Raw genomic sequence first — 21,403 nt, 5'->3', positions numbered from 1 at the left:
TTTTCATGACGTAGCTGTGTGGTTAGTTGTGAACCCCTCTAGAGGATAGTCTACACATGTGCTAGCTGTGTAGCATGATGAGGCTAAGACTAGTTGCGGTACCTGACGTGGCGGTGTCCCCCCAGAACCCGGAGGCGCAGCCGATCCGAACGGGCTCTTTCCTGCTAGAACTCGTGAAACACCTGGTACCTGGCCGGTTCTGATGGCCTGCTGCGCTCCGTGAGTGAGCTAAAGTGCGAAAGTGCGTCCAGGTCAAACTGACGCGCTTCTCTGCGCTTCTGCCGCGCGACAACCGCGTGACGACTGGCGGCGCGACGCGGATTAATAGCGGAAAGGTAGACATCTTCGAGACATTTACTGACGGCGAGAAAAGTCGACAACTTGCTGCAAGTTCAAGGTGCACTGGTCCGTGTGTGAACAGCGTCCGTGAAGAAACACTTCCGGTCCGTCTCAGTTCCTCCATTCCCGCTTCCGTCGTCACGGGATTACTGCCACCTTCAGGTTTGTCGCGTCACTGCGTCCTGACTTCACGGGAGAGTCACGTCAACGTGATTAGTTTGTATCGTGCTTCTCAGCTTCTCCACCGGTCTGGTGTTTTCTGGTGGATCTGATGTAGACCTGAACCTCCACCATCCACCAGTCTGGTGTTTTCTGGTGGATCTGATGTAGAACTGAACCTCCACCATCCACCAGTCTGGTGTTTTCTGGTGGATCTGAGGTAGAACTGGACCTCCAACACCCACCAGTCTGGTGTTTACTGGTGGATCTGATGTAGAACTGAACCTCGAAAACCCACCGGTCTGGTGTTTACTGGTGGATCTGATGTAGAACTGAACCTCCACCATCCACCGGTCTGGTGTTACTGGTGGATCTGATGTAGACCTGAACCTCCACCATCCACCGGTCTGGTGTTACTGGTGGATCTGATGTAGAACTGAACCTCCAACACCCACCGGTCTGGTGTTTACTGGTGGATCTGATGTAGAACTGCACCTCCACCATCCACCGGTCTGGTGTTTACAGGTGGATCTGATGTAGAACTGAACCTCCAACATCCACCGGTCTGGTGTTTACTGGTGGATCTGATGGAGAACTGGACCTCCAACACCCACCAGTCTGGTGTTTACTGGTGGATCTGATGTAGAACTGAACCTCCACCATCCACCAGTCTGGTGTTTACTGGTGGATCTGATGTAGAACTGGACCTCCAACACCCACCAGTCTGGTGTTTACTGGTGGATCTGATGTAGAACTGAACCTCCAACATCCACCGGTCTGGTGTTTACTGGTGGATCTGATGGAGAACTGAACCTCCAACATCCACCGGTCTGGTGTTTACTGGTGGATCTGATGGAGAACTGGACCTCCAACACCCACCGGTCTGGTGTTTACTGGTGGATCTGATGTAGAACTGAACCTCCACCATCCACCAGTCTGGTGTTTACTGGTGGATCTGATGTAGAACTGGACCTCCAACACCCACCAGTCTGGTGTTTACTGGTGGATCTGATGTAGAACTGAACCTCCAACACCCACCGGTCTGGTGTTACAGGTGGATCTGATGTAGAACTGAACCTCCAACACCCACCGGTCTGGTGTTACAGGTGGATCTGATGTGGTCACAGAGATGTGGTTACTGGTTTATTCCTGTGGTCCTGTTTTCATGGACGTTGTGTTTCCTGTGACACATTTTGTCTTGATCTGATTGAATGGGCTCAGAATGACAACCCTCATCTTGTCCTCCAGGTCCTCCCCAGCACACACGAGTCTCCATGGAAACAACACCAACAGCAACACAGTGCACGTTGTTTTTGCATCATGCAAAGTAGCTGCGACGTATCTTCCATCTACGGAGACGGGCCGAGAGCGAGCCGTCCCTCGCAGCTGCTGGTCTCAGACGCCAGCCTTGGTGGTCCGTGGCTCGACAGTGGTCGCCACGGCATAGATGCTCGGCTCTGTATCGTTGTCCTCCATCTTCACCGCTGTGCTGCGTGTCTCTGAGGTGAGAGCGGGACTTCTCTTATGCACATTACTCTGTTTACCACCTCAGCTGTTTCCGTGAGTTCTAGCTTTCTTTGTGCTGCAGGATGTTCTACCAATGAGTTTTGGACTGCGGCCACTTCACCAGGGATTCTGTTTAGAATCCATTTGTTCCTGCTGTTCCATCAAATGTGTCCTTTTTCAGTCTGGTTGCAATCTTCCTGTCCTCCTGACCGAAGAGAGGCGTCAGTACATGGTCTTCTGGTTGAACTCCGGGCTACAAGGTTGTCGATGTCCTGGTCAGCGGGAGCGACTGCTGGCGTTCTCTGAGGTTTGTCCGTCAATCCAGAGACAATCCCAGAGTTTAAGAATGCTATGTTAGCGGACCAAACCATGCCAACACCATTTTCTTATGAATTGGTTTTGTTTTCTGAAACAAATCAAAGAGGTCATCATTCGATAACGTTGAGGTTGTGACAGTATTCGCCTGGTGAGCCAGGACCAGCTAGGCTAACCCAGGCCTAGCATAACATGATCCCTTTCCACAGGAAACCCAAACTACCCTTCATCAGCTGATCGTTTGTGGTTTTGCAACATGCAAACGCGTCTTTCCCACACGCAGCTGCAGGAGTGTGACCCCATGACCCAGCGAGTCTCTGCTCACTCCTCACTCAATCTTCCTGAAATCATGTCATCTGGATGTAACACAACTTCCTGTTTGGCGGTGATGTCATTGATTTGGGGGGACTCCCCTCACCTTCACAGTGATGAATGTCTGGTTCATTAACTGAACACGTGGTTAATCTTCTAATCCTTCCTGTGTGTTTTCTTCAGGTCATGACCGTCAACTTGACCTCTGACCTCAATGTGACGCCCCACCACCTCAACTTCTACATAGCGTGTCAGAACTCGGTGGCTAGCATTGCCCTCTATGTTGCGTACACCTGTGCCAACGTCCTCCTCTTACCCCTCTACATCTTCATCCTCCATGTGAGTTTGCGGCGATGGCGACGGCAGCACACAATCAGCCACTCAGACATCTTCACCTGTCACATGATCGTTGTGGAAATGGCGGGCATGTTTGGAGCCGCCCTCTACTGCCTGGGCTACTTTGCAGGGAGTGAGGAGGTATCCATGTTGGGAGTCTTGATATTCAACATCATTTTCCCAGGACAGGCTACCGTTCACACCCTGACCTGCGTGGAGCTGTATCTGGCCGCTGCTCATCCCGTCAACTACATGCGGGTGCGAGAGCCCACTGGCGTGCGCCTCAGGAACATCTGCATGGCGTGTGTGTGGCTCCTGTGTTGTGGATGGATTGGCGTCACTCATTCCTACTTACCTGAGTTTCCCCTCACTCCGTTCCTCTGCTGCAACGCTGCGGCTATCGTTGTGATATGTCCCTGCTGCCTCTCGGTTCTCCATGTTCTCAGACACCCCAGGCCAGGGGAGGTTGCTGGGCACAACGCCGACCAATCGAAGCGGAGAGCTTTCTACGCGGTCACGTTGATAGCAGGAGTTCTGTTGTTGAGGTTTGGCGCGCTGCTGGTCTGCGTCAGCACGTACTTTGCAGTGTGGTTGCCATTGGAAGATTTATGTTGGGTGATAGATTTTGGGATATGGTTCATCCTGCCCAGCAGCCTGGTTCTCCCTCTGCTGTTCCTGCACCGCAACACTCGTCTAGCATGTAGCCGGAACACCAAACCAGAGGAAAGAGTCTGGTGACACAAGCATAATGGAAGTGATACTTCACCCAAACCTGTACTAGTACCTTCTAAGTACTCACCAATAGGAGCCTTGAGCTCACTAAGATGTTTTCCCTTTTGGACTACTTCTTAGTGACTCCAGAATGCAGGAAGAACCAGCCATGTATATTTAGCTTGAAGCTAACAGAGACTGATGCTAACAACAGCTGGACCCTCCATCTGGTACAAACTCTTCAGGTCGTCTAGTAATAATCCAGGTCTGCTTAATCCAGTCGATGACCAGTGATTCACTAACCCTTAGACTGGAGATAGAACTGACTAACTAGAACACCTCTGGTTCTCCACTACTGAGAATGTGTGGGATCAGCTCTCTTATTTAGATGAACTCAGAGGGGAGGAATTAACTAACCCTGAATGAAATAACAGAAGGTTGAACATGAAATATCAGTCATAGAAACAGTAGTGCAGATTTGTTAAACCAGAATCACAATAAACGCATTTGATTTGTTTTTTCCTGTAAATTTAGAACAGACTGAAACATCCTGATTTGAAAAAACAGCTAAATATAAGACAGAGATAAAACCATTGATGACAACAGCTGGGCATTTTCTGTTCTCAACCAGAAAGTTTGCTGTAGAAAGGTCCCGATTGATTTGAAGAGTGACAAAGCTACGCTAACACCGCGCTTCGTATGTCTGAAACCAAACAAAACCACCTGAGTCCTTCTGTAGAACCTCCTGGATCTTCCATTTATTGTCAGTCCAGGTTTTGCCTTTAGTAACTTGTGCAGATTCTGGAGGGATTCTGGACTGTGTGCTAGTAGAAATGAGCTAACGGGCTAAGGGTGAGTAAGAGGCTAACGCTTTCCCTGAAGGGTTCCAGGGGGAATGCCTCACATCCTCCCACCTGTTTTTCTCCTGGGGGCGTTCCCTGAACATAGTTACCGTTCCTAGATGTCCGCACAGACAAACGAGACATTAGTTTGGTCATCTAGAAAATCCAAACTTGACACCAGAATAACTGTAAATCCACCTCATTACATTCAGTGTATGTGCCTCCTCTGGAGTACCACACACTTGTATTCATTGCATAAGGATTTGTGATTAACATGAATCAATGAAATAAACATGACAAGTGTCTGGGTATGTTTTCTTTGGCCACATTGAAGGAGGAACGCGGTCAGAAGCTGCAGGCGAACCCAGAATTTTTAACATGAAACAGGAGTTCATTCGAACCAGGAAACTGATCCTTTTACTTCGTTAAAGATGTTTGAAGTTTGGTATCTTTAGCATGATTGATGGTCCTTGTACAGGTCACTGGGCACAGGGTTTAGAATTATCCAGTGGTCTCCCAGGTATTCTCAGCACACCAGAACATGGCTGCCAGTGGCAGTAACACATGATGGTCAACTGTTGTTTTTGTGAAGACGTTTTTCTTGTCATCCAAAACGCTTCTGAGAGGCACATTGTCTTCAGGAAAACTAGACAAGTCCAGGTTACCACGATCCAGCACCTAATAGGTACCACAGCCCAGGTGACTCAGAGTCAAGTCCACGACTCATTTGTTGCTGGTTAATGTCTGAGACTTGGTTTGTTCCTGGGTTTGGTGATGTCACCAATGTGGCTCTGCCTCCTCAGCAGTTTGGTTCTCCGTCTTCTTCCCCGTCTGAGTTCTTCCACAGGCCAATGGACTCGACCGATATGCAGATGACACTCTGCTATAGATCAGTTAGGGTTAGCTTGTTTGTGCCACAGCATTTGGCTCGTTGTTTCATAGATGTATTACTTTGTAAAACTTTTGGACAGTTCTAAACAACTAGATCCTCACCCCCCAGGAGAACAGTCTAATGAGCTAATATTTGTAAAACTAATGACATCACGGCAACCATCCTGCTACCATGCTAAAATAAGACGGTACACACACTACCTGCTTCACATCAGAATCTTAGTGAGAGCAGGTCGTTTTCAAGCTGAGTGGTGCAGGGTTTGTGACGGAGCCCTGAGCTCGAAGCTCACGCAGCCGACGCGCTTCCATTATCAGACAAGCATGCGTCTGCACCTCTGAGTAGACGACGCCCACATCCACCTGATGACTGCCCTCAGCTTCTGATTGTTGCTGCTCACATTTCTGGCACCAACACTCAGCCCATTTGTATATTACAAAGTTGGCGTGGGCCCACGGTGTGTTTGTCAGGACTCACTACACAAGCACATTCTCAAGTGACTGTGTTTATTCAGACTTCCAAGAATAAATCATGATCACATTTACATCATACAAATGCAGTACAAACAATATTCAAACACAGTGATGTCATCAGCTCCCAAACGTCCCAAAACAAGAACACGTCACCTCAGGACAGCTTTGCACGTGGAATCAAACTGACCCACATTTCTGAGAACATGCGTTTCTTCCACTGTGTCCATCCATTGCTGAGGGGGCAGCGTACTGCCCCCCGCCCCCCCCCCTGTGCAGGTAAAGCAAAGGCAACTCCAAGCTGATGGGAATGTTGCACCAGGACAAGCAAGCCATCAACAGGCAGGTAGTGGTGTTGCTCAGTACCTGCAGGAGCCCCCCCATCAGCACACAAAAAGCCATTCCTCCAACCCACAGCCAAAGCGTTCCCAGAATTGACAGGACCATTAGGATCGCTCGTTTCTTTGAGCGGTTGCCTTCCGCCTTGGTCATGCCTCCTTCGCCCGGACCTTGACGAATCAGAGCAGAGAGAACCGACAGGCTGAAGAAGGAGTTGGCCAGAAAGGCGATGGCCAGAATGCAGAAGACTGAGACCATAGGTAACACTGGATAGGACTGGGCTGAAAGATACAGAACACCACAGCACAGCAGCCAAACCCCGGTGATGCAGGTGTTCCTGATTCTGGCACCACGAGCAGACCTTAAAGCCCGGTAGGTGACTGGATGAAGAACGGCCAGGTAGCGTTCCCCGCAGGACAGGAGGTGGAACAAGGTCTCTCCACTAAAGGTGATGGAGGAAACAGAAGAGCCCACCATCACCAGTTTGGGGACATTAGCAGTGATGCCCCAGTAGAAACAGATGCAGGCCACCACCCAGATAAGCTCCATGACAACCAAGTGGAGGGTGAAGATGTCTGAGTGGCTCGCCAGCATGGAGGAGCACCGCCGCCGCCATCTTTGATAGCTTGTGTAGAGGACGAGGACACAGGCAGGGAAGAGGACCAGCACTTTGACAATGTTGACAGCCATGCCCAAGAATATACTGACCCCTGAGCTGAAGCTGGGTAGAAGTCCAACATTGACAGAGGAGTTGGAGGGTAAGGAGGAGTTGATAGACATGACGCTACAGTCAACGGAGGCCTGAAAGGAGAGACGGGGCTGTTAGCTAACAGCAGCTAGCATTGACACACTGGTCATGGAAGACGACTAACAGAGACACAAAGTAGCTACATCGCAGCGAGCAGGGAACATTCCCAGACCCAGGTGAACATTAGCCACGAGTGTCAATCATGTCATGGACAATGTGTTAACATGTCAAGAGTATGTTGAAGAAATTACTCCAATAAATGTTTACTAAACTAAAATTTGACTAACACTCAGAGAATTTTAGGGACTTTGTTGACTATTTGGTGTGTAATCTGCTGCGTCGACCCACATGCTATTATCGTCTTCCTGAACAACCAAGTTAAAACCCTCCATCCAAAAACACGACGAGATAATCATTTTAGCTTGGATTGGACACAGGCTAGCTTTGGTAGCAGCCTGTGACCCTACATCATCTGCGTAGTCGACACTTAATGTAGCGATTCCCAAATTTATTGCATATAAAAGCATCAGCTCTTACATCCCAGCTGAGGTTGGTAAGGAACTGGGCCATAACCGAAGAGATGAAGACACCTTAAAAATGACAGCTTCCCCAATTTTTAGCTCGCACTTCCCCTGGCGCCTGTGTCCCGTCTTGAAGCAGCTCAACACCCCTCGACTCCACCTATGCTAGAAAGGCGCCTTGTAAAAAAGAATCCATTTACAATTCAGCTAACTACACAACATTGACTGATTTTGTCATGAAGATTCTCGACAAACTTTGATGCGATTCCACCTGACGGTGTCGAAGACACTGCCGTCTCAACACGCACCTGCTCAGCTACTGTCTGCGTCCGAGGCTCCAGCCTCATGGGACCAAACGCTCAGTCTTGTGTGTTGTTGACCACCAGTCAATCAATCTGTCCTTGGTGTGCCAGGTGAAGTCCTGTCATCATCCATCTACTAAAGCCGGTTTCAAATGACTCGTGAAGTGGCTGCTTATTCAAATCAGTCATGTGACCCAGAACACCTGCCCGACACCTCCGTTTGAGCTGAACCCTAATAAAGAATGGCGAGACGATACCGAACAGAAAACTGCGTCACGCATCTGAACATGGAATTAACGTTAACATGCACGTTAACAGCGTGGTGACATCAGACGTGTTAGTTCGACGAAGGACAGCTGCTTGCACTGAAATATTTGGTGCTTCACTTATTTGTTGTTGCTAACAGGAGAAAATTAGAACCCTGAGGGGATCGATATGGTTCCGCCAATGAGACGTCTTAGCAATGTCAGCCCATTCAGGAACAACGTGCAAGTTTCTGTTGTGTCAGGTGGTGGCTCCGCCCACCTGGTGACTCTTCATGTGTGTCTTCAAACAGTGACTCTGCGTAAAGTCTTTGTCACAGACGTCACACTTGTACGGTCGCTCACCGTTGTGCGTTCTCATGTGCACCGTCAGGTAAGTTTTGCGAGCACAAGCTTTCCCGCAGATGCCACATACGAAGGGTTTGAGCCCCGAGTGGACGGTCATGTGATTGTCCAGGTGGATCTTGCGTTTGAAGGACCAGCCACAGACCGGACAGTGGTACGGTGTCTCACCAGTGTGGACACGCATGTGAGCGGTCAGCGGACCCTTGGTGGTGAAGCCTTTGCCACACTGGCCACAGTGGAAGGGTTTCTCATTGGTGTGCTGGCGCATGTGCACATGCAGCTGCTTGCTGGTCAGGAACATCTTGCAGCAGACGTCACAGAGGAACGTGCGCTCGCGCGGACGGTGGATTTTCTCGTGCTGCTTTAGTGTCCCGATGAGTTTGAAGCAGCGCCCACAGACCTGGCAGCAGTGCGGTCTCTCGCTGGAGTGCGTCATCTTGTGCCGGGATAAAGACCGGTGGGTGCTGAGGGACTTCCCACACACACCGCACAGGTATGACTTCCTGTTGGTGTGCGTCAGCCGGTGAGCTCGAAGTTCCTCCTTCAAGACAAACACTTTATGGCAGCTGTAACATTTGTGCCGTTTACCTGTCTCATGGTTCCGCTTATGAATCTCCAATGATGCCGTCAATGCAAACACCTCATGGCAGATGGTACATTTGTGAGTTTTCTCGCCAGAGTGCGCCGCCACGTGCTCATCCAGGCCGGACACAGTGAGGAACTCTTCGCCACAAATGTGGCAATCGTTGGTTTTGTGGCAGTTCTGAAGATGATCCCCCAACACGTTCGCAGTCTCTCCACACACGCCGCACACATGGCCATGGTCATCCGCATGAGTCCATATGTGTTTGACAAAGGCAGTGTCTGATTGGGGCAGAGCACCGCAGGCTTTACAGCGCCGAGCGTCGCCACTCGTCCTCCTCAACCTCGATCGTCTCTTTGTTTGCTCCTTCGACTCGCTCGGCTCCTCGCTGTCAGGTTTCCAGTCACCGTCGGCCACCTCCTCACGCTCCTCGCTGGCATCCTGCGATATCTCTGTTTCCACGGTGACTTCTAGCTGTGGCACTGAGCTGCTGGACAGAGTGACGCTGCGGGAATCAAACGGAGACGTTAAAAAAGAAACCTGGAGTGCGACAGGACATCAATACGAGGTTCTACCTGCCATGGCTCTGAGATCTCCAGGTAAAATTCATCGCTGAGAAGCAGCGCTCATTTTGTTTGAGAGTAAGTTTTTGTACAACAAAGATGGGAGTGAAGTGTTCCCGGCAGTTAGGCGACACCGACACCAGCCGTAGATGAGACGCCAGTGTCAGCATGTGTGCGATGAGCATCAGCAGCGCTCAAGTGCAGCGACATCAACATGTGACAACAGAACAGCTGTTCAACACACTGCTGGGGACGATGGCGGCGCTACTGTCTAACTCTGCTGTTCACACACTGCTACTAAAGGCTAACTCTATTGCTAGCACAGCACACACACCAACACGTCAGTCCAGACCCATCTAGCTGATGTCACATCAGTACAGGGTTGGATATGGGCTAGCGGCGCTCCAGAGTGAAGGCAGCATGCAGGTGAGCTGACAGATGGAGCAGCGCAGGATGTTTCTTGCTGCTGTTGAACATTCGCTCTCATGTGTTTTCTTTTTTTTCTTTCCTTGGAACAACTTGAGGAGTCAATGAAGATCAGCAGAATCTGTGCAGGTAGCTGTAGCATGCTAGCTAGCCATTCAGCACGCTGGCAGCGAGACCACAGCAAATGGACCTGCCTGGTTTACAGCTAAGCTCTGATCGGGGCTCTGCAGCCTGAAGCCATTACCTGGTTGGAGGCCCGGCATCACCGCACGTCACCGTGGCAGCAGAGGAAGGAGAATCTTGGCTCTGGTTCTGAGGAGGAGGAATCCCGCCCCGACGGTCCTGGAAACATCAACCACCATCAATATCTTCAAGAGGGAGACGCCAGCTTTCAGCGGGACGAAAGGTCCAACTACCTTCAGCTTGATGTAGAGCGTTGACCTGGCCCCCCCGCAGTGCCTGTCGATCTCCTCAGGTGTCAGCCTCTCCAGCTTCAGAGGCCGCAGGCGCCGTCTCTTGTCAGACGTAAGGACCACAAACGGTTTGTCATTGTGGCCTCCAGCCAGCTGAGGGAAGGTGGACCTGAGCAGGCACAGGAAGTCGGGCTCCTGTAGGCTGCGAGGACACTGCAGCTCCTGGACGGGACACTTCTGAAACACTGAGAGGACAAAGGAGGGTCAACAGCCTGGACCTGCAGGTTCAACTGCGTGCAGTGTGGCCTTTAACCTGTAGAAGGCGCCGTTATGTGGGGAGGGAGTAGTTCCCCTGTGTCACAATTTACATTTACCGTTCTTCGATAGCACGTCAGTCTGAGAGTCCTCCAGGAGGCGGAGCCTGAGGTCGACGTGGGTTTGCGGTTGGCTGATCGGAGGTCTGGTGGGCTGAGCTCTGGGAGAGAAGATCAGAATCACTGTGGATCCAAATGTTTATTTCTAGATGTAATGTGGAGGCAGATGACGACATGGAGGTGTGGAAGAGCGCCCTCTGCTGGACGAGCCTACACCAGCAGCATCGCATCCTCAGACAAATTGATGAACTCATTCTGATTCTTTAAAGTCTCACTTACACAAAAATTTCAATGTTAATATTCAAGACAAACACTTTATGTCTGAAAGTATTTGACATTTATTTAATTTTGGAAGCTGTGAGCTTCTGTGGCCCAACTGGGATTAGCAGCTACGCTTCTTTTACCCATTTGGGTTAAAATAAAACCCTTTAAAGAGACTGAGATGATCAGAGACATCTGTTCATTTCCATGAAATCACTGTGACAGGGATTTTAGGTTTAAAAAGCAAAAATCAAAGAAAAATTGTGAGAAACAAAATGATTTATTTGTCAAAATTAGGAGTCATCAAGGTGACACAAGCAGCACCACACCTGAAACTATCAGGTTATAGAGCGATCAAATGAATGACAGCAGTTTCATTTCCTGTTTCTTGCTAGTTAGCTATTAGCTACTGGCGTTCAAGAGCACAAACCTCGATTGTGTTGGGTGATCCGAGTCTTCCAGGATTTCCTCTTCATCGTTGAGGCTCCTGCTGCAATCAGGATCTGGGTAAAGACAGAAGTTCACTTTTTCTCTCAGTAAAGGGCCCTCAAAAGGCTTTTATTTTGAAAATGACCAGGTCAGTTCCTGCCGTGTGTCCTGGCTTCTGCCGCGTCGGTTACGGATGACTAAGAGCACCTCAATCCTGGTTGTGTTGGGTGCTGATGGATGAACACCGAGCTCCACTACAAACGCTAATGCTAATGCTAAGCTCCCGACGACCGAGCTGTTCAGTAATGATGACGTCAGGCACCGTTTCACACTCAATCAAATAAACGCCACATTTCCAGGGATGTGTCCGGTCGATAACCGTCACTGTGCTGGTTTGGACACGTGAAGCATGTAAGCTTGTGCCTGCACATTAATACACAGTCACATGACCCTGGCCCACACAATCAAATGAACATGAGATTAAAAAAAAAAAACAACAACAACCAACCGCCTTCGGTGGCTGCGGGCCGCGGCGGCGGTAGGAGCTCCAGCTGCCTCCTCTGCCGCTCGATCTCCAGCCTGAAGCCCGCTGCCTCCTCCTCGTAGGCGGCCACCAGCCGCTCCACCACCGCCAGGATCTCCCGCGAGGCGGCGGCGAGCCTGTCGGTCCCGAACACGCTCACCACTTCCGCTTTGGCCATTTCCCTCCGATGTGTGACCGCAGCCGCTCCGGACCAACTCGTCTATGGCCAACCGTACTTTGTTGACGTTGCTCTGATCGAACACTTCCGCTTCCGTTTAGAAATGTCTTCCGAGTGGGGACCGGAACTCGGTCAGTCGTTCCTCGACCCTTGGCCGCTACTCGTAAACCAAGGACACAAACACAAACCAATAACTGGAGTCACTCGTGGTTTTCCTCTTTTCTCCACACGAGCGAGGACTAACAGAAAGCTAGCGGTGAACACACGGATGTCTTTACACGCTCGGCTGGGACACAAAGATCAAACCAAACTTCGTTGACTGTAGTTCCTGGAAGCAACTGTATGTTTTGTAATTCTTGGGGTTAAAGCTAGCATAGCATTTTTGGAACCAGTCATTTTACATGTTTACAGAGCGGGACTCGTTGAACCAACGACCCGGTTACCATGGTGACCGAAGAGAGCTTCACTCTGGGGCCTGAGTTCCCATCCATCCATCATCATCATCATCATCATCACCATCATCATCATCATCATCCATCATCCATCATCATCATCATCATCATCACCATCATCATCATCATCATCATCACCATCATCATCATCATCATCATCATCATCCATCATCATCATCATCATCATCTCCATCATCATCATCATCATCATCATCATCATCATCATCATCCATCATCATCATCATCCATCATCATCACCATCATCATCATCACCATCATCACCATCATCATCATCATCATCGCCATCATCATCATCATCATCCATCATCATCATCATCATCATCACCATCATCATCATCATCATCATCATCATCCATCATCATCATCATCATCCATCATCCATCCATCATCATCATCATCATCATCACCATCATCATCATCATCATCATCACCATCATCATCACCATCATCACCATCATCATCGCCATCATCATCATCATCATCCATCATCATCATCATCCATCATCATCATCACCATCATCATCATCATCCATCATCATCATCATCATCATCACCATCATCATCATCATCATCATCATCCATCATCCATCCATCATCATCATCATCATCATCACCATCATCATCATCATCATCATCATCACCATCATCATCACCATCATCGCCATCATCATCATCATCATCGCCATCATCATCATCATCATCCATCATCATCATCATCATCATCACCATCATCATCATCATCACCATCATCATCATCATCATCACCATCATCATCATCATCATCATCATCCATCATCCATCCATCATCATCATCATCATCATCACCATCATCATCATCATCATCATCATCACCATCATCATCACCATCATCACCATCATCATCATCATCATCGCCATCATCATCATCATCATCCATCATCATCATCATCATCATCACCATCATCATCATCATCACCATCATCATCATCATCATCATCATCATCCATCATCATCATCATCCATCATCATCATCACCATCATCATCATCATCACCATCATCATCATCATCATCATCATCATCACCATCATCATCATCATCACCATCATCATCATCATCATCCATCATCATCATCATCCATCATCATCATCATCACCATCATCACCATCATCATCATCGCCATCATCATCATCATCATCATCATCATCATCATCATCATCACCATCACCATCATCCATCCATCATCCATCATCATCATCATCATCATCATCACCATCATCATCATCATCATCATCACCATCACCATCATCCATCCATCATCCATCATCATCATCATCATCATCATCACCATCATCCATCCATCATCCATCATCCATCATCATCCATCATCATCATCATCATCATCATCATCATCACCATCATCATCATCATCCATCCATCATCCATCATCATCATCATCATCATCATCATCATCACCATCATCACCATCATCATCATCATCACCATCACCATCATCCATCCATCATCCATCATCATCATCATCATCATCATCATCATCACCATCATCATCATCATCACCATCATCCATCCATCATCCATCATCATCCATCATCCATCATCATCATCATCATCATCACCATCATCATCATCATCACCATCATCCATCCATCATCCATCATCCATCATCATCATCATCCATCATCATCATCATCATCATCATCATCATCACCATCATCATCATCATCACCATCATCACCACCATCATCACCATCATCATCCATCCATCATCCATCATCATCATCATCCATCATCATCATCATCATCATCATCATCATCACCATCATCATCATCATCACCATCATCCATCCATCATCCATCATCATCATCATCATCATCATCATCACCATCATCACCATCATCATCATCATCACCATCATCCATCCATCATCCATCATCATCATCATCCATCATCATCATCATCATCATCATCATCATCACCATCATCATCATCATCATCACCATCATCACCACCATCATCACCATCATCATCCATCCATCATCCATCATCATCATCATCCATCATCATCATCATCATCATCATCATCATCACCATCATCATCATCATCACCACCATCATCATCCCTCCATCATCCCTCCTTCATCATCCCTCCTTCATCCCTCCATCATCATCATCACCACCATCATCATCCCTCCATCATCCCTCCTCCATCATCCCTCCTTCATCATCCCTCCATCATCCCTCCATCATCATCCAGTCCATTATGTTGTACGTAGGTTGTCTTGTATATTTTGTTCTGACATCTTTATTTTTATTTGAAGGGGGAAGTGGGGATCAAACCGGCGACCCCGGTGCATGATGGCCGCTCTACCTCTGAGCCACGCTGCTTGAATTTTCCTCCAGAAAAAAATGTTTCCAGAAAATGTTTGATTGGTGCTTAACTGATAACATTAAAGTTAAAATGACATTGTGATCATTTTTCAAATGTTTCCCTGAAGGAAGATAATATCAAAACTACTAGAATGAACCTTTTATTAAGTAACAATACTTCAGACTAAAGGCCACCACCTTTGCTTAGCCTGGTTTGAGCCAGAGGTCAGAGTACACACACACACACACACACACACACGTGTGTGTGTCACCAGGCTCGTCCCTGGCCCGGACTCACCGTTCCCCTCCTGGGGAGACTCCGGCTCACTGTGCTGCTTCAGGTGTTTCTTGCTGGTCTCCAGTGATTTGATGCGGTAGTTGGCAGCAGAACTACGACCCGAATCACGAGGTCAGCAGCGATGATGCCGGTTCTATCTAGAACGGTTCTCCAGGAACGGACCCCAAACACACCACGCAGCCTTGTGCTGAACTCTTTTATTTGGCGGGAAGTGAAAATGTAGAAGTAAAAGACATTTGAAAATTCCTGCTTTCAACATCAAAAGGTTCTTGACGGACAGGTCGGGGGGGGGGGGGGGCTGATGCACCGAAGAACTGATCTGTGGTCCATTTCCAGCTTTTCTTGTGAATAGAAACTTTTGTGTTCAGAATCAGAACCCTCACCCCTCCTCCTCCTCCTCATTCCCCCCGTCCTCCTTCTCTCGCTCTATCTTCACCGGCATGCTTGACTTCCTGGGTTTCTTTTTTGGCGCAGGGTCACCTGACTCCCACCACCACTGCTGATTGGCCAGCGGGATGGTAGGGGCCTGCTTGTGTTTGGTGATGGGGGTGTGGCCAGCGAGGGGAGAGGGTGTCCTTCGATCCGTGTGAAAATTCTCAGAAATGAAGGAAGGGTCAGGGCAGGAAGCAGTGTGAGCCGGGGGGAGCTGAGGACAGGGCGGCGCCTGGGATGGAGGTGGGCTCCTGTCAGCAGCACATGGGGGTGTTGAGCCTTTGCAAACGTCCAAAGACGTGTGTGCTTGTGGTTGCCGGGCGTCCTCTATTACCCGGCACTTACATGTGTCTTTAAAGACGTGTTTGTCCTCCCGTGTCTCCAGGGCTGATGGTCTCTGGACGTCTCTGTTGGCGCCTGTGTGAAGCCGTGGGTTTGGATTGGCACTGTGGCGATTTCGACTGCGCAGCGAGCTAAAGACCATGGTACAGCCCATCACCGTGCAGCGGTGTTTGATCTTCAGGTGGACGGCGTTGTAGTGGATCTTCAGTGTTCCTGAAACACAAAAGACAAGGGTCCCCCGACGGAGCCCCTGACGATCAGATCCAACATGGCGGCGAGGTTCCCTTGACTACACTTCGGCCCTGTAAAGCCTGAATCTACATTCCTCTGTCTACAATGAGGCAAGTTCATAAAACCCAAGACTAGAGAACTCCAGAGAACCTCAAATAGAACCATGTGGAACCCAAGAATGATGAATGTACCTTTGTCATAGAAGCTTTTCCCACAAACCCCACAGCACACCCGCCCCTTCCGACCACCTGAAGAGGAAGACAGAGAACAGAGGGAGGAGGGAAGAGGATGGAGGGACGAGGAAAAGGAGGGAGGAGGAAGAGGACAGAGGAAGGAGGAAAAGGATGGAAGGGGACTGAGGGAGCACGGAGAGGAGGAAGAGGAACCTGGCAACTTTTGGGAAATCTTTGGTGGCGAGGACACCGACGGATGGTGAGAAGACGAAGAGATAAGGGAGGAGTTTAAGGATGGAGGGAATGACGAGGTCCTCTCCTGGTTGCCTGGGAACTGGCAAATCTGAGGCCATGGAGCTGGAGCTGCTTTGTCAGGGTCCGCCTTGATTTTCAAAGCCATCTCACTGGAGTGATGCAAGGTTGGAGGGAGGTCTTCCTCTCTGGTCCTGTCCCCCCTGTCGGGCTCAGTCTGGTTTGTCCCACTTGACTTCCATAGAAATTGTGTAAACTTGCTGGAGGGAACAAAGTCCTGATGAAAGAAAAGAAGTTTAGACAACAAACACAAATCTAGGAGATCCAGACAGGACAGGAGATGTTACCTTGATGGGAAAACAGCTGAAGGCGGAGCTTGGGAAGTGGAATGGGAGGAGCAAAGATAGTCCACCTGGAAGGTTTTCAAAATGTCGGCTTACGCTCTCAGCTGAATCCTTTTTCTTAAACTGGAACACTCCGAGACGCGACTCCCCCTGCACGCTCTGGACCGTATCCACCATCCGCCCAGTCCTCTCCATGAAGATACTCGTGTCTGGACCGGCGAGGTGATTGACAGCTGCCTTGCACTGAATTGTCATCAGCTCCACGATAGGTCGTGTCTCGCCAAAGCGAAGGAACTGTTTGAGTATGAACAGCTCTTCCTCAGGGGTCACCATCAACCAGCGGTCCAGCGCCACCCCACTGGTGATCTGGGGACAAAGACAGGTCCATTAGTTCTGGAGAAAATGGCACTACACTCACAGGACCTAGCATCATCTGCTAGCATCATCCATCAGCATCAGCTGTTAGCATGTACAGCGGCGAGCATTTACCTGCAGCATGTATCCTCTGATGTAGTCAGTTAGGGTCCAGCCCAGTGCCTGCAGGATGTGTCCCACCTGAAGAAGACAGTCCATTATTAATTGTTATTTATCAACATGAATGAAATATGTCCTCTGTGGGCAGGACAGCTGGACCTGCTCAGGGCTCAGGACACTGAAGAGGCGGTCCAGAAGGATCTTCAGACGAACTGGGATGGCGTGAGCTCCATAAAGAACCAGGGAGCTCAGGTCAAACACGAGCCCAGGAAGGGCCACCTCCACTGGGCTGCAGCTGGAGGGAGAGTGGGTGTGGAGCTTCTCCATGGCTGCAGAGACGGAAGACGAGAACTTGTCAGTCACCTTTAGGACAGCGTCCTTTCAAAATAAGACCCATTAAAGCCTCCATGACTTGTCTGTGTGTGTGAGTGTTTGTGTGCATAGATGTTTCCCCCAGATGCTCCTCATCATGTGATGACGTCAATGTTTGACTTCATGTCGCCGTGGTGACTGAACACACATCTGCAGTGCGTAAAGCACCGTGTCTCACTGGATGGTCTCAGCCTGAGCCGACATGTTGAACCCGCCACATTGGGGGGACAGTGACGACTCTGACTACATCCATCACAGAGTGGAGGAGACCGCTGGGGGAGGTGTGTCTTACCGTGCAGCACCCAGCTGTGTCCGCAGCAATCACACAGCCGAAGTTGAAGACTTCCTGGTTTGAAGCAGAGGCAGCCGCAGCTGGACGCCGTGCACCGGATCGACTGGTAGGAAAACACCGTTAGAACAACCTAGAACTGCTGTGACACGTTAGCGGGACCTCAGGACAATCACCAGCATCCTCTCACACAACAGAGGGACGGTCGGACAGAAGACACACGTCCTTCTTCAGCCGTTTCCCTGATTTCCAGAGCAGCAGTGAACCTGGCAGCGTCTGCGCTTCGGCACGGATTTCTGCTCTCTTACGTCTACATTTATTTTGAATTCATACTTTTATGTGCAGACAAGCGGCCAAACCATCAGGACACGTCACCGCCATTTCTGAGTTCAACAACAAAACCGCTGTGGATGTTCTGGTCATATACATGCGCCGCTACCTGGTCAGCGTCCGGCGTCATGGTCATGTCTAGGGAAGCGCAGGTTTTAGCTCCGCCTCCTGTCACAAACCGAACCTCTCTGATTGGTCAGCTAATCACGGCCAACATTCGAGTCTTTGTGGGAAAAAAACAGATTATTAGTAAAACCAAAGTCAACTCGGTCGATATGAAATTATTCTTAATGCCACACAAACGATTAATTGAGGACTTTTTTCATCATGAGATAATTTCCTGGTTGTCATCTACGAAGTACGACTGAACTCACACTGACGCTTGGTGACCAGAGGACGGCTTAGGAAACGAAGTCTTTTTAAAAAGCAAAGGCATTAATATTGTGTTTGTTGTCCTCTGGACCCCACAGAATGATCCTACTGGAGCGTCTGCTCCTGCTCCTGCTCCTGCCTCTCCTCTCCTGCTCCTGCTCCTGCTCCTGCCTCTCCTGCTCCTGCTCCTGCCTCTCCTGCTCCTGCCTCTTCCTCTCCTGCCTCTCCTGCTCCTGCCTCTCCTGCTCCTGCCTCTTCCTCTCCTGCCTCTCCTGCTCCTGCCTCTTCTTCTGCCTCTCCTGCCTCTTCCTCTCCTGCCTCTCCTGCTCCTGCCTCTTCTTCTCCTGCCTCTCCTGCTCCTGCCTCTTCTTCTTCTGCCTCTCCTGCCTCTTCTTCTCCTGCCTCTCCTTCTCCTGCCTCTTCTTCTTCTGCCTCTCCTGTTCCTGCCTCTCCTTCTCCTGCCTCTTCTTCTTCTGCCTCTCCTGCTCCTGCCTCTCCTTCTCCTGCCTCTTCTTCTTCTGCCTCTCCTGCCTCTTCTTCTTCTGCCTCTCCTGCTCCTGCCTCTCCTGCTCCTGCCTCTCCTTCTCCTGCCTCTTCTTCTCCTGCCTCTCCTGCTCCTGGCTCTCCTGCTCCTGCCTCTTCTTCTCCTGCCTCTCCTGCTCCTGCCTCTCCTTCTCCTGCCTCTCCTGCTCCTGCCTCTTCTTCTCCTGCCTCTCCTGCTCCTGCCTCTTCTTCTTCTGCCTCTTCTTCTTCTGCCTCTCCTGCCTCTTCTTCTCCTGCCTCTTCTTCTCCTGCCTCTCCTGCTCCTGCCTCTCCTTCTCCTGCCTCTTCTTCTCCTGCCTCTCCTGCTCCTGCCTCTCCTGCTCCTGCCTCTCCTTCTCCTGCCTCTCCTTCTCCTGCCTCTTCTTCTCCTGCCTCTCCTGCTCCTGCCTCTCCTGCTCCTGCCTCTCCTTCTCCTGCCTCTTCTTCTCCTGCCTCTCCTGCTCCTGCCTCTCCTTCTCCTGCCTCTCCTGCTCCTGCCTCTTCTTCTCCTGCCTCTCCTGCTCCTGCCTCTCCTGCCTCTTCTTCTCCTGCCTCTCCTGCTCCTGCCTCTTCTTCTCCTGCCTCTCCTGCTCCTGCCTCTTCTTCTCCTGCCTCTCCTGCTCCTGCCTCTTCTTCTCCTGCCTCTCCTTCTCCTGCCTCTCCTGCTCCTGCCTCTTCTTCTCCTGCCTCTCCTTCTCCTGCCTCTCCTGCTCCTGCCTCTTCTTCTCCTGCCTCTCCTGCTCCTGCCTCTTCTTCTCCTGCCTCTCCTGCTCCTGCCTCTTCTTCTCCTGCCTCTCCTTCTCCTGCCTCTCCTGCTCCTGCCTCTTCTTCTCCTGCCTCTCCTTCTCCTGCCTCTCCTGCTCCTGCCTCTTCTTCTCCTGCCTCTCCTGCTCCTGCCTCTTCTTCTCCTGCCTCTCCTGCTCCTGCCTCTCCTTCTCCTGCCTCTTCTTCTCCTGCCTCTTCTTCTCCTGCCTCTCCTGCTCCTGCCTCTCCTGCTCCTGCCTCTCCTTCTCCTGCCTCTCCTGCTCCTGCCTCTCCTTCTCCTGCCTCTCCTTCTCCTGCCTCTCCTGCTCCTGCCTCTCCTTCTCCTGCCTCTTCTTCTTCTGCCTCTCCTGCTCCTGCCTCTCCTTCTCCTGCCTCTTCTTCTTCTGCCTCTCCTGCTCCTGCCTCTCCTTCTCCTGCCACTTCTTCTTCTGCCTCTCCTGCCTCTTCTTCTTCTGCCTCTCCTGCTCCTGCCTCTCCTGCTCCTGCCTCTCCTTCTCCTGCCTCTTCTTCTCCTGCCTCTCCTGCTCCTGCCTCTCCTGCTCCTGCCTCTCCTGCTCCTGCCTCTTCTTCTCCTGCCTCTCCTGCTCCTGCCTCTCCTTCTCCTGCCTCTCCTGCTCCTGCCTCTTCTTCTCCTGCCTCTCCTGCTCCTGCCTCTCCTGCCTCTTCTTCTCCTGCCTCTCCTGCTCCTGCCTCTCCTTCTCCTGCCTCTCCTGCTCCTGCCTCTCCTGCCTCTCCTGCTCCTGCCTCTTCTTCTCCTGCCTCTCCTGCTCCTGCCTCTTCTTCTCCTGCCTCTCCTTCTCCTGCCTCTCCTGCTCCTGCCTCTTCTTCTCCTGCCTCTCCTGCTCCTGCCTCTTCTTCTTCTGCCTCTTCTTCTTCTGCCTCTCCTGCCTCTTCTTCTCCTGCCTCTCCTGCTCCTGCCTCTCCTTCTCCTGCCTCTTCTTCTCCTGCCTCTCCTTCTCCTGCCTCTTCTTCTCCTGCCTCTCCTGCTCCTGCCTCTCCTTCTCCTGCCTCTTCTTCTCCTGCCTCTCCTGCTCCTGCCTCTTCTTCTCCTGCCTCTCCTGCTCCTGCCTCTTCTTCTCCTGCCTCTCCTTCTCCTGCCTCTCCTGCTCCTGCCTCTTCTTCTCCTGCCTCTCCTGCTCCTGCCTCTTCTTCTCCTGCCTCTCCTGCTCCTGCCTCTTCTTCTCCTGCCTCTCCTGCTCCTGCCTCTTCTTCTCCTGCCTC

General features: G+C 50.4%; 5 protein-coding genes across 8 annotated transcripts in view; 1 reads left to right on the top strand and 4 right to left on the bottom strand.

Annotated features, from left to right (window-relative positions):
• Nucleotides 1-3,442, bottom strand: part of LOC147239048 (uncharacterized) — a 22,661-nt gene extending 19,219 nt beyond the window's left edge. The window contains exon 1 of the mRNA XM_086198126.1: nucleotides 3,323-3,442. The gene's annotated coding sequence lies outside the window, so the exon portion shown is untranslated. The remainder of the gene's footprint in view (nucleotides 1-3,322) is intronic.
• LOC147239046 (uncharacterized) overlaps nucleotides 1-7,087 on the top strand; it is a 7,091-nt gene extending 4 nt beyond the window's left edge. Inside the window, exons 1-4 of one of the 2 annotated variants that reach the window (XM_086198128.1) lie at nucleotides 1-501; nucleotides 1,747-2,002; nucleotides 2,186-2,311; nucleotides 2,815-7,087. The exon at nucleotides 1-501 is cut by the window's left edge and continues 4 nt beyond it. In XM_086198128.1, the coding sequence (XP_086054254.1) occupies nucleotides 1,946-2,002; nucleotides 2,186-2,311; nucleotides 2,815-3,705 (1,074 nt within the window). In that variant the 5' untranslated portion in view covers nucleotides 1-501; nucleotides 1,747-1,945 and the 3' untranslated portion in view covers nucleotides 3,706-7,087. Of the gene's footprint in view, nucleotides 502-1,746; nucleotides 2,003-2,095; nucleotides 2,312-2,814 lie in introns of those variants that run through there. The other variant, XM_086198127.1, reaches the window with a different exon arrangement.
• LOC147239047 (uncharacterized) lies at nucleotides 5,898-6,998 on the bottom strand. The gene has a single exon (XM_086198129.1). It carries the CDS (start codon nucleotides 6,996-6,998, stop codon nucleotides 6,060-6,062), a length of 939 nt encoding a protein of 312 aa, XP_086054255.1. The 3' UTR covers nucleotides 5,898-6,059.
• LOC147239045 (uncharacterized) lies at nucleotides 6,879-12,356 on the bottom strand. Of its 3 annotated transcripts, none has more exons than XM_086198124.1 (7): nucleotides 11,955-12,352; nucleotides 11,448-11,520; nucleotides 10,757-10,857; nucleotides 10,386-10,627; nucleotides 10,214-10,311; nucleotides 8,986-9,485; nucleotides 6,879-7,019 (listed from the first exon to the last, which is right to left on the bottom strand). In XM_086198124.1, the coding sequence occupies exons 1-7, from the start codon at nucleotides 12,145-12,147 to the stop codon at nucleotides 7,009-7,011; spliced, it is 1,218 nt and encodes a 405-aa protein (XP_086054250.1). In that variant the 5' UTR covers nucleotides 12,148-12,352; the 3' UTR covers nucleotides 6,879-7,008. The 3 variants fall into 3 exon arrangements, with proteins under 3 accessions (XP_086054250.1, XP_086054249.1, XP_086054248.1); XM_086198123.1 differs by having other exon boundaries at nucleotides 6,936-7,019; nucleotides 8,398-9,485; nucleotides 11,955-12,356; XM_086198122.1 differs by lacking the exon at nucleotides 6,879-7,019 and having other exon boundaries at nucleotides 8,287-9,485; nucleotides 11,955-12,355.
• A 3,216-nt stretch (nucleotides 12,357-15,572) lies between these two features.
• Nucleotides 15,573-18,803, bottom strand: LOC147239044 (zinc finger protein basonuclin-2). Its single transcript, XM_086198130.1, has 6 exons — nucleotides 18,197-18,803; nucleotides 17,692-17,861; nucleotides 17,548-17,613; nucleotides 17,062-17,424; nucleotides 16,481-16,991; nucleotides 15,573-16,271 (listed from the first exon to the last, which is right to left on the bottom strand). Exons 2-6 carry the CDS (start codon nucleotides 17,857-17,859, stop codon nucleotides 15,664-15,666), a joined length of 1,716 nt encoding a protein of 571 aa, XP_086054256.1. The 5' UTR covers nucleotides 17,860-17,861; nucleotides 18,197-18,803; the 3' UTR covers nucleotides 15,573-15,663.
• Nucleotides 18,804-21,403: the final 2,600 nt, after the last annotated feature.

This window comes from Aulostomus chinensis, chromosome 24 (assembly GCF_037954235.1).
Source record: "Aulostomus chinensis isolate RoL2024-O1b breed Wild chromosome 24, RoL_Achi_v1.0, whole genome shotgun sequence".
Taxonomy (NCBI): Eukaryota; Metazoa; Chordata; class Actinopteri; order Syngnathiformes; family Aulostomidae; genus Aulostomus; species Aulostomus chinensis.
Note: the sequence above shows the minus strand (reverse complement) of the source record. Positions and strands in the feature narration are given on the sequence as shown.